Genomic DNA, 12,002 nt, shown 5'->3' on the forward strand with positions numbered 1-12,002 from the left:
CAGTTATAAATCTATTTACTTATTCTTTGCTTTAGTTAGAACTTGCATGATTTAGATAAAAGACTTCTGTATAAATTTTTAAAATCCTTAATGAGAAAGCAATTATATTTTGCTTTTGAAAATCAAACTGAGTGTATTTAAACTGCCCATAAACCTGAATTTAATTGGTATTTTCAATTCCCTGGATTAGTCCAGACGTCAGTGAGCAAACTTTCCATGTATTATGACAATGATATTAATGAATTTTACTCTGGCAGCATGAAGACATATGTTGGGGGAAGAGTAATGCTTTCTCTTTATTTGGAGGAGGAAGGTTGTAGTAATGCCATTTTAAGTTACTTTATATGACCTAATAAACTATAATGAGGTGGTAACATTGTCTCCTGACAGCAAAAAAATACTGTAAAAAATAAAAAAAATTACAATGTGTTAATGTAGATGTTAGATTTAATGACTGATATCTTCAGTGAATTTTTTTTATTCTTCTTGTCTCCTCCTGTGTTTTCTGGGCAATATACTGCCAAGTCAGGTCGTATGATTATGTCTGAGTGGTTACCACTTCACTACAGCTGTTGACTGAAAGTTCCAGCTGCCAGAAATTAGAATGTGCCAGCCACTGCATTCTTACCTCAATTTTCAGCAGATAGAGAGCAAAACTTGCCTCCCCATCAAGGTCCTTTTACCATCCAAAATACGTTTGAACATGCCAGTATCTTGTAAGCATGTGTTTTCTCCATAATATGGGCAACAGTACTAAACCATTAAACAAAAGAAATACCGATGCTCTCCCTGTGAATGCGTGGGGACATGGCAATCCCCAGGCACCACTGGAATTTCCAGGGGAGCTTTTACTGGGCAATTGATAGTCGATCCATCAGACAGCAAAGGGATGATATCTATGAGGTCAAAGAAGAGACTCTTTTGAGTGTTTGACTTTCATCGAAATATAGAAGCAGTGGGAAAGAGATTGCTATCTGATCCCTTAATATCCTTGTTTGGGTCTTTGAGGAAAAGGTGAAATAAGTATTTCGGAGAAAAGGAGCGATAAAAATTTGAAAGGTGAAAGCAAGAGAAGGAAAGCCGTACTTTAATGTATTTAGTTAAGTCCTGTGTCCCTCATAACACAAGTGGAGGAGCTGGAAGTGAGGGGAAGTTTCCTGGGAGAGGAAAATACCTGAGAGAAAAGGAGATTCAAGGGCTACAGAGAAAGAAGGGACACAAAGTGATTGAAAGATAAGTCAGAGCAGGATGAAGTGAAAGCAAAAAAAATCTTAGGTCCTTTACCAACCCAAGAGAAAATCTAGGTCCCTCTACCAGTCCAAAAAGGTCATTGTAAACATAGGAGAAGATCAAGGGAAAGAAAAACAAAGAAGAAATAAAATGTGCTGGAAGTATACAGAGAAATTGCAGGAATAATTGCAATACAGGAAAGAGCAAGATAACCACAGGTTATGAGCTGCTGGGAGAGTACTGGATACACACAGAGGACCTGAGAAGGAAAAAAGGTGTTGTCTGAAAATAAAAGAGAAGACACTTAGTAGTGGGAAATGATGGATTAAAACCACCAGATTTCAAATGAAAAGAAAAATAGTAATAGAGCAAATAGGCTAGAGATGAAGGGCATAGAAAAGGGAGGGAACTTTGCAATGACACCACTAGCTCAAGGAAATGGTTCATTACATTTGAGATGTGATGATTTACTATGCTTTCCAAAAATTAGACCATTAGAATTCCTCTGGAAACTTGGCCTAAGCACTAAGCTGTGCTTCCTGAGTGGAGTGCATGGTGCGAGAGCAGATAAGTAGTCTATGCTTTTTTCTCCCTATATTTGTCAGTGGTGTAAAACATCCGGTTATAACTTCTGGCACAAGTCTGGGTGCATGAAGCCTTGAGAAAATACTAAGTCAAAAGCTAGAAGGAAAACAAAAAGCACATTACCACCAGGTAGATTTCCATTAATTTCTTTATTTCAAAAAGCCGAGGAATTTTGGGCAGGCTCCAAAGTGAAGCATTTTATTAACTGTGTTATTTGATTGTGTGCTTTGGCTTTGACAAAAGAAATCCATACTTAGGTCATTTGCACTTGTCTATAATAGGCTAATAAAACTAACTGAACACTTCGAGTGCTGCAGTTATGTTCCTTGAGGCTCTGAATTTAAAAGTGAACTTGTGTGCTCACATGCTCCTAACATATCTTGAAAACAGTAGAGTGAATCTAGGGGTGAGTCATTCCTTCTAGTCCAGAGACAGAACAATAGAACATGCAGGAAAAAGTAATTATATAGCTTCCTTACACAGAATTTAGGTATTACAAGTGCTGCTATACATTTTACAATTTGTTAAATACAGTATTTTCTATTGATTCAAACAACTTATTATTTGCTGACTATTACCTAAGCTCCAGTGAAATTAAACACAACCTTCCAGCTAGCCATGTTCATTAGGAAATGGTTGTGGAGAGCAAAACCAGTCCTTGTTTTTTTATCAGTGCCAGAATTAGCAGAACACTGGTTAACCCATGGCCATCAGACTTTTTACAGATGTAGCTGACCGGACGTTGGGTGTTTGCTGGGAAACTAAACTAACAGGACTTTACTCAGGTAAAAGAGCATCTCTAACTTTTGCTGGTAGTATCTCAACAACAACCAAAATGTGTATTTTGTGGTTTTTCTTCTGTGATTTGGTTTCTGATTTCACAGTTACTTGGATATATTAAATCCCAAATGAGACAAGACTTGTTGCGGAGATGCTAAGTCACAGCTTAAAGTAGTGACTAAGCACCTGGTGGGAAGGCAGGGCCAACCTAGGCGAGCTCAGGTGCATTTAATGCAGCACCGGAAGGGGTGGAGCCAGGATCCACCCCTTCCCAGACCTCATTTAAGGGTTGGCAGTGGAGGTGACTTCTGAAGATGAGCAGCTTTTTTCCTTCTGTTTTTGCATCTGTGGCTGCTATATTTGGGTTCATTTTCATTTGCTTCAGTTTTGTTTTGTGCCATTCTGCTATTACTGGTATATTTTCTGTCATTTTATAGCATTACTAGAGTTATCTGGTATATTCTCTGCAAAGTTGTGTTTATATACTTTCACATGAATTTTGTTTAAAGTGGTGTTCTAGCAAGTTTAGAAATTTCTGAATCCACCCATCACACAATGACAACAGAAAAGTGTCTGATTTTTTTGCTGTGTATCCTTTTTTTTGAGCCTTCCCAGAACCTGGGATTTAGAGTTGAATGCTGTCTCGTGAGAGGTTTGTGCTATCTTTTCTGTTTGCTTGAATTTACTGTATTTTGGAATGGAGCTGATTATTCTTAACAATGTTTCTTCTCCTGCAGTCTTAACTCAGAAAATATCAGTTCCAACAGCAACTTGGACCTAGGTGAAAACCTAGAGAAGAGCGTACCAGTAGTGCAGGCAAGGAGGATGGTGTTTGCACAACCGATTGTCTCTGACGTGTGTCTCTATGGAGTAGCTTTTTAGAAATGCTCTGTGGAGTCCACTGCCACTGAAAATGTTTTCTCATACTATTTGTAGTAAAACCAACGTCTTCTAAGCTTTTTATTTGTTTGTTGTTAAGGAAGCTAAGGAAATCAAGGAAAAAGGAGCAATACTAGTCTTGGCATGTTAATCAGTTCCAATTGCACAAGTAATGATTTTCAATCTTTTATATTTCCTTTGCAACTTCTCTGGAGTGTTTTTTACTCCGTTGCAGTGTTTCTGTATACATGCAGTCTGAGTTCAGAGGTGGTTGCACTGCAGTGCTGGATTAACTGGTTCTTCTATATTTTCTGTTCGTTTAACTAATAGAACTCTGTAAGATCTCAAGTAATGACCATCAGTGTGTACAAGTAATGCATCCGTACCCGTACACTGATTTCAACTACTATGTGTGTCTGTTCTCAATTGTGATCACACCAGCCCACCAAGTTGTCTCAATTAATTGAGAAAGTTTAAAGCTTTATGTCCCACAGCCAAAAAAAAAAAAAAAAAAAAAAAAAAGATGGAAGCTCAAGGATGCTCCTGAGAGTTCTGTGATTTAGTACAGAATATTTGAATTGTGTGTTTGAATGTGGAATCTGGGGGAAAAATCTGCCTGTGAGCTCTGTCTCAGAGACATTATAGATTTTAGCATTTCAAGTCATGTATAAATTTGTGCCCGGAAATTGGAAATATAACATAAATTTTAGCTATTTTGATTAATATTGATTACAAATTATGGACCTTCCATACACATAATTCATAGAGGCAAAAATTTATAATAATGAAGCACCTTTGTTAAAGGAGGTCAAATTTGTGTCTCTGCCAGTGAAAAAGCAGCGGCAAACTCTCGCTAATTATTATGGTAGCAGGGATAACAAGCTTGGAAGTGGGATGAGATTGAAAACTGGAAAGCAAATGAAGCAGTTCACTGTCAGCTCATCCATCTTCATCATTTTGCATCAAAATGTAGCAGAGTAAACACTGTCATTTAAGTAGTAGGAATTTCATCTGAAGTACAAAGCAGTATAAATAGCTAAATTTATGTGGTACAAAGAAGACAGGTACTGTGCTCAATAGCTGTCTGTATTCTTCTACACGGATCAACCTGAATTAATGTGAGATTCTGTTAAATCTGTCAAATCTAGTCTCTCATTTCAACTTTCAGAGACAGAACAAAAGGAGGGCATAAATGTAGCAGCAGATATTTTGCAGAAACGGTAAAGAGACAGGTATAGCTGTAGAGGAAGCCTTGCACCAGCCCTCCCTTGCTGTTTCAGCAAAGTTAGCATTTGCTTTAGCTGCAGAGACATGCTCAACTTGTCATCAATAAATGTTGATTCATTTTTGCCTAATAACAGTAAGCAGCTCCCACTCAAAATCAATTTCGACTTTACTGGCATGGCATTGCACATTCATCTCCATCGTGACTATGCTGCATAAAGGAACAAGTGAACTGGAAATTTGATGAACAATAATTGAAAATGAAATGTGTCATCTTAAAGGAAAACTCTGCTAAATTTGTAGCAATTGGTTACGCTGGCGTTTTTTTACTTAAGAAAGTAGAAAGGGCCAAGCTAAAAACTTTACTATATTAATACGTACAAATTGATGTATGTAATTGAAAATGGACTTTAACCTCCAAAGGATATGAAGGTTCTTTAGAAACTTCATACTGTTTTAAGTCTGGCAAGAGCTGTATGGTATCCATGGTAATTAGTTTCAAAACATTTGGATATGCTAATTTGAACCAACTTCTAATTAATGTCTTGATGTGACTGAGAATGACAGTCTCTGAAATAATTTTGTGTACTTTTATTCTGAACTTAAGTTGTTTTCCATGTTTCTAATACCTAAATAAATGAAAATGGAGACTGTGGAATGCTTTGCCTTATAAGTGTGGCAGTGATTTGTTCCACACAGTGTATGGTGCATAAATATACAGTATATTCACTGTGGACTATTACTGGTAACACACTAGAGCTGTTAGGTTTTTCATCTGAAGCTGTTGGACACCTCTAACAGAGGAGGAATGAGGATCTGGAATGTCAGCAATCTCTCGGTACAACCGTTAATAGCTAGGAATGATGTGGAGGAGGTACACTGAGTAAGCAGAACTGGCTCCGAGATCCACTGAAGTCTATCATTCTTCTGTTGGTTTTTGAATTTAATGCCGGTATTTTTGGAGGCCAGATGAGTTTTGCATTGAGTTTTAAAAATGAAACTGATAATGCTTGTACACATGACCAACGGATGAGTGGCCAGTTGGTTGGTTTCTCTGTTCTCGAAATAATCATCTGCCTTCACGTGAGAATGTAGTGAAGTCATGCTTTCAGAGAAAATAAATTATAGTTCATTATCTACTACTCAGACTAGAAGGATGTTAGTCTTAGAGATACCCCTGAGCTAAAGCTTCTGTCCGTAGAAACCCATCAAATACGACAGCATCGGGACAAAACATCTCATGGCTGCGTTCCTTCCTCTCCACTATCTGTTAGAGTCCTTTCTTAGCACTCTGGTGTGCCTATGTATCTTTTTCTTAGTCATCTTTAAATGGAATCTTTGTCCTTGCTAAAAATCACTGCTGTTTCATGATCAGTGAGTTATACAAGTTTTAATTAAATCTAGTTAATTCCTTTTGTTAGAGTTCCACTAGGAATGACAGGCTGGAGCAGACAGCACATTGAAATTATGGTCGCTATTATTTCTCCAATTAGCGTATCAGTGGAAGTCAGATGGAAGTACTATTTTTTTTTTTTTTTTTTTTACAGCCTTACCACATTTCAAATATTTTCTATTAATACTCCTCCACACAATAAATCCTCCCCAAGCGCTTCAAAAGCAATACATATCCCTCCAAATGCTGGATTCTGCCATCCATTAGGTTCTGGTATTTAAAGGCACAAACTGATATCCCTAATTGCTTCATTTGGAGTTTAGAGATAAATTCATGCGTAAACTCTTATCCGACTTTCCGTCCCATTGGTTCTAGAAGGAACTCTGTATATTTCCTACACTTCTGCTTGAAGGTGCCTAAGAGGAATGAATGGTTTTATGGGCAACGAGGAAATAACCTCTGCCTTCTCTTTTAGCTCGGCTGCTGGAATCCCATCACTGGTCTGAACGGGTCCCTAACAGACAGGAAATTGGAAAACAACATGCGAGGAGTGGTTCTGCGAGTGGTGACTGTGCTGGTAAGCAGTGATCTTCTTCATTTTGCACTAAAAGGAATATATACTTTTTTTCCTTGTCATCTTATCAGGGGGTAATTTAGAAGGATTTATATTAGGTACAACATTTTACCCATTTTTATTGAGAACATTTTCAACAAAGAGGCGCCTAACTTCTGCATATCAATACTAGTGCTAGGGAATGATTTCCACCCAAGTTTTTTAAAAGTAATTAAAAAAAAAAAAAAATCAAGTAAATTTCAATTCAGCAGGTGAACCAAATTTACTGTAACCCATTTATCTTCCATGGGCGCGTTCTAAAGTAGATAATGCAACCATATGAACTGATGAAGTAACATAAAATGCTCTGTTAGCTTAAGTTCCCTAACTCATGTGTAGCTACTGGTGGCTTTACTGTTGCCATGCCAAACTGAGTACAGTCCGACACAAATTGTTGCGCTCCTGGTTAACTGGAGAGGTCCCAGAGGATTGGAGGCTTGTTGATGTGACTCCCATCTTCAAGAAGGGCCGTAAGGAGGATTCGGGGAACTATAGGCCTGTTAGCCTGACCTCGATACTGGGGAAAGTAATGGAGCAAATCATCTCGGGTGAGATCGCACGGCACGTGCATGGTGTCCAGGGGATCAGGCCCAGCCAGCATGGGTTCATGAAGGGCAGGTCGTGCTTGACCAACCTCATCTCCTTCTATGACTGGGTGACCAGACTGATAGAGAGAGAAAGGCTGTTGATGTAGTCTACCTAGACTTCAGCAAAGCCTCTGACATGATCTCTCACAGGCTTCTTCTTGGGAAACTGGCTGCCCGTGGTCTGGACAGATGTACACACCTTTGGATAAGGAACTGGCTAGAGGGCCAAGCGCAATGGGTAGTGGTTAATGGAGTTAAGTCCAGCTGGCGACCCATTACGAGTGGTGTCCCCCAGGGGTTGGTACTGGGACCCATCTTGTTTAATGTATTTATTGACGACCTAGATGAGGGGATTGAGTGCACCCACAGTAAGTTTGCAGATGACACCAAGTTGGGAGGTGGTGTGGATTTGCCTGAAGGTAGAGAGGCCCTACAGAGGGATCTAGATAAGTTGGATCACTGGGCTGAGATTAATGGATGAGGCTCAACAAGGCCAAGTGTCGGGTCCTGCGCTTTGGCTGCAATAACCCCAAGCAGCATTATAGGCTTGGGGATGAGTGGCTGGATGATTGTGAAGAAGAAAGAGACCTGGGGATGTTGTTTGATGCTCAGCTGAACATGAGCTGACAGTGTGCCCTGGTGGCCAAGAGGTCCAACGGCATCCTGGCCTGCATTAGAAATAGTGTGGCCAGCAGGAGCAGGGAGGTGATCGTCCCCTCTAGTCAGCACTGTGTAGGATGCACCTTGAGTATTGTGTTCAGTTTTGGGCCCCTCACTACAGGAAAGACGTTGAGGCCCTGGAGCGTGTCCAGAGAATGGCAACAAAACTGGTGAGGGGTCTGGAGCACAAGTCTTTTGAGGAATGGCTGATGGAGCTGGGATTGTTTAGTCTGGAGAAGAGGAGGCTCAGGGGAGACCTCATTGCACCCTACAACTTCCTGAAGGGAGGTTGGGGTGAAGAGGGGTTTGACCTCTTCTCCCAGGCAACGGACAGGACCAGGGGAAGTGGTCGCAAGTTATATCAGAGGAGGTTTAGGTTAGACACGAGGAAAAACTTTTTCTCTCAGAGAGTGGTCAGGCACTGAAATGGCCTGCCCACGGAGGTGATGGAGTCACCGTCCCTGGTAGTGTTTAAGAGGCGTCTGGACGACAAGCTGCGAGATATGGTTTAGTAGCTTGTGGTAGCAGTAGTAATGAGAAGACGGCTGGACTAGATGATCTTATAGGTCATTTCCAACCTTATGATTCGATTCTATTCTATTCTAAGCTAACAAAAAAGACAAAAGGCAGATGCGTGAAGTTCAGCACGTGTCATGCGCTGGTTCAGGCTCCTCTCCTCACATGACGCGATCACGTTTCTGCTTTGGTTTTGTTGACAGTTTAAAAGCACCGCTAATGAAAACACTATTACTTTGAATTCTACTCTGCTAAAATCCTCTAAGTTTTTGTTTTTCAAACTGACTCATCTTTTACGTAGAGTGTGCAATTAAGGCAGTATAGGAGGAAGATGGGAATGACTCATACCGGCTTCATAATAGAAACGGTTGTTTTAAACTGTGAAGCTGTGCATGGTCACTAAGTGCTATCTAGACAAAATCTTCTGTGAAACACACTAGAAGCTGAGGTTCACTGAGTTTTATTCAGTAAAGATGAGAAGCAAGGAGCGTGTTAACTGTGCACCAATTATTTCTAGACTCCTCCAATCTTTGGATGCCCCCAGGTGTTACCACCACCCCCGGTGAGCACTAGAGCATTATTTAGGGTGCTTACTCTACAGCAGTTTCTCTTACTGCTCTTAAAACAAGTGAGTAAGGGTTACTCATGGAGATATGCTAGCGTGTAAATCTTGTTTTGATTTGAGAATTAAGACGCACCCGTCATTAGCATATCATTACTTCATGCATAAATGTTGCTTTAGGATAAATGTCTATAGCCTTTACGTGTTACTAAATTTAGCTCAGTTCCCATCTTTATTCACAGAGCTTATCACAATGAAGCAATTACGTTACTTTTACTGGAGTAGAGTTAAAAAATTGGTATTGTATTTGGAGTTGAGTCAAGTCCTAGTAAGGATGACATGACACTGAGGAAATGAATCAAAATCGTACAAGCAATGTATTCACAGTTGTTTTTTTCTGTTTTGAAAATTAGGCTTGTAGTCCCTCAATTTTTTGGTATTCCATTGCATCTTAGAAAAATCTGGTCACCAAAGACACAAACAGGAATGTCAGTAATATCTGTTTATTTTAGAGCAACTATCAAAGGAAAATTGCTTTTAAGTCAATTTATTTTATGAAATAGCAAACTATAACTTTCAAGTTCTAGTTTTTTCAAATGTTAGTTTCTTTGAAGTCAGTTCTCAGGAACTGAGAGGGCTGCTCAAAAGTAATGCCTCCTATTTTATTACGTTGATGCACAATGCAAGATATGGATGTTGCTGGTATGGAGTGGAGATTGAACCTTCCTGCCAATATTCCTTTATATTTTGTTGCCAAGCAACAGATGGCAGCAGAGGGGCAGTGTGACAAAATAGTGTTTGACACAGAAGTGCGTATGAAGCAAAAGTGTGTCAACAGATAGCTTCCCACTGAAAAAATAGCACCCACTGACATTCTTTGATGCTTGCTGAACACTTACGGACAGTGCATTTGAGCACAGTGAGGCGATGGGTGGTGCATTTCAGCAACAGTGACAGAAACAGGGAGTCTCTCCACTGGTGCAGATTTTTTCTGAGTGGAGCACACCGGCTCTTGTTATCGCTGGCGAAAATGCATAGCTAATGGTGGTGACTGTGTTGGAAAGTAGTGTTTTTTGTAGCTGGGGATTTGCTCTATCAAATGGTGTTCTTGTGCTCTTTGTATCTGCTGCAGCTTCCATGAACATAAAAATAGGATGTGTTATTTTTGAAGCAACGTATGTATTTGACACAAATCAAAGCCCTAGTAATAGATGAAAGCACAGTTTTCTTCTGGGTTCACGACTGCCCTGAAGGACTAAAGTGGAGTTTTCTATTTAATGTGAAATAAAAAAAATGCATGGATTTTTCCCTTTGATTTGGGTAGAGAAGGAATTTCACCCTCTGACTTTACCTTAGCAGTGAGTTTGTTTTCATCCTTCCTTCCTTTTCCATCCTTTTTTTGAGTTCTTCAGTCGATATATTTATGTTAAAATTAAATGATTTATTAATGAATTCTCACTTTTCTTTAAGCAGGAATAGGAAACGGTTCTTTGTGTTTTATTCTGAGGAGAACTGTAATATTGCCTGCATATACGCAGTTCTTACATGTTTTCTTACATTTGACTTGGGTTAGCACCTTTCTGTACTTGTTGAATAGGTTAATTTTGTTTGATCATTTTCCTCTGCCTTGGACTGGCTGCCCACATGCAACCGAAGTTTGAACTTTGTTTGACAAGCTACTTCTAAGTTCAAGCGACTTGGTAGTGAATTTCAGTAAAGTATTCTGAGATTCAGAAATGGAGTTTGGTGAAAGGTCAGAATAATAACTCATACCCAATATAAAGTGTTCTGAATGAACAATTTTGTAAGTACAAATGTAGCCAGATATCCATTTTCAGATGTTGGGTTTTATCGAAAGGAATCTAGAATACAATAAATATTCTCCTAACATTGTTTTAGTCACTGTGGCAGTTAATGAATTATTCATATGAATGTTAAGCCATTGGCAACAAAATGAGATTTGGCCTGTTTGGCAATGAATAGGCCAGCAGGTTTTCACAAAATCACGTTTCCAAAACAAGCTCTGGCTGTTTGAAAAAGCACAAGTTTTAAATTGTGTGTTTTAAAGAATTAACAACTTGCTGAAAAGTATAGAGGTACAGTGCCTTTTCTGCTAGAGCTGTGAAAAATTATTTATGAGATTTTGTAAAATGAAGATATGGTAACAAAACAGAGGGATGTATTTTCATTTCCAGATTAATCTGAAATGCGGGTGGGAGGGGGGAAATTATGACGGCAAGCGATGCTGAGGTATCCTTTGTCATATCTCTGCACGTACGATCTCTTGCTTGCTACTACTCGCGTTGCTCGCAGAGAGCTAGATGGGTTAGAGGCAGGTTGGTGACCCTTGACTCCATGCAGGCACTGTGGGAAATGAGAGGGCTGGTAGAAGCGTATCAAAACGTAGGATATAAATGCGTCAGCGATACTTGGGAAAACGTTCTCATATGTGGACTAGGTTAATTCTCAAACATTGGCATTAAGCTCATGACTGTCTGTGAACAAGATTAAGTAAGAAACAAACTGGGAAGTGAACAGTATCTTTACGGACGTGAGCTGGCAGGAGGACTGCATCTTTAGTCCCTTGTCTACTGAACTTCCCACTCGGACAGAGAAAAGTGACATATAAGGCTGGGTCCTAGTTCCAAAAGCTGAGGCTGTCTTTGGGAGTTGACCTCCAACTCCGCTTATAACAAGGTGACAAAATTTCTTTAAAGGACGCTGTAGTAGCTTTCAGAATGATAAGAAAAAAGAAAGGCATGAAAGAGATGAAATAAGACAGTGAATGCATAATCAGAGGAACAGAAAGTGAGAAGCAATGGAGGACTGTTGCATTGTAGTGAATGTTAAGAATTATTACTTGACCACCTTCATCAGCAATAGTATTTATGTTTTAGGGGAAGATATTTTACTTTTGTATTGGCAACGGATAAATCTTTCTTTCTGCCATTCAAACTCACAGGCATAAATGGT

General features: G+C 39.5%; 1 protein-coding gene across 3 annotated transcripts in view; it reads left to right on the forward strand.

The window, feature by feature from the left end:
* GRID2 (glutamate ionotropic receptor delta type subunit 2) overlaps positions 1–12,002 on the forward strand; it is a 690,924-nt gene that overhangs the window by 536,683 nt on the left and 142,239 nt on the right. For all 3 annotated transcript variants that reach the window (XR_014882859.1, XM_085222277.1, XM_085222276.1), the window contains exon 9: positions 6,567–6,668. Coding sequence is in view for 2 of the 3 variants with exons in the window: in XM_085222277.1 (XP_085078403.1) it covers positions 6,567–6,668 (102 nt within the window). In the remaining variant the exon portion in view is untranslated. The remainder of the gene's footprint in view (positions 1–6,566; positions 6,669–12,002) is intronic.

The sequence above is a fragment of the Meleagris gallopavo genome, chromosome 4 (assembly GCF_905368555.1).
Source record: "Meleagris gallopavo chromosome 4, MGAL_WU_HG_1.1, whole genome shotgun sequence".
Taxonomy (NCBI): Eukaryota; Metazoa; Chordata; class Aves; order Galliformes; family Phasianidae; genus Meleagris; species Meleagris gallopavo.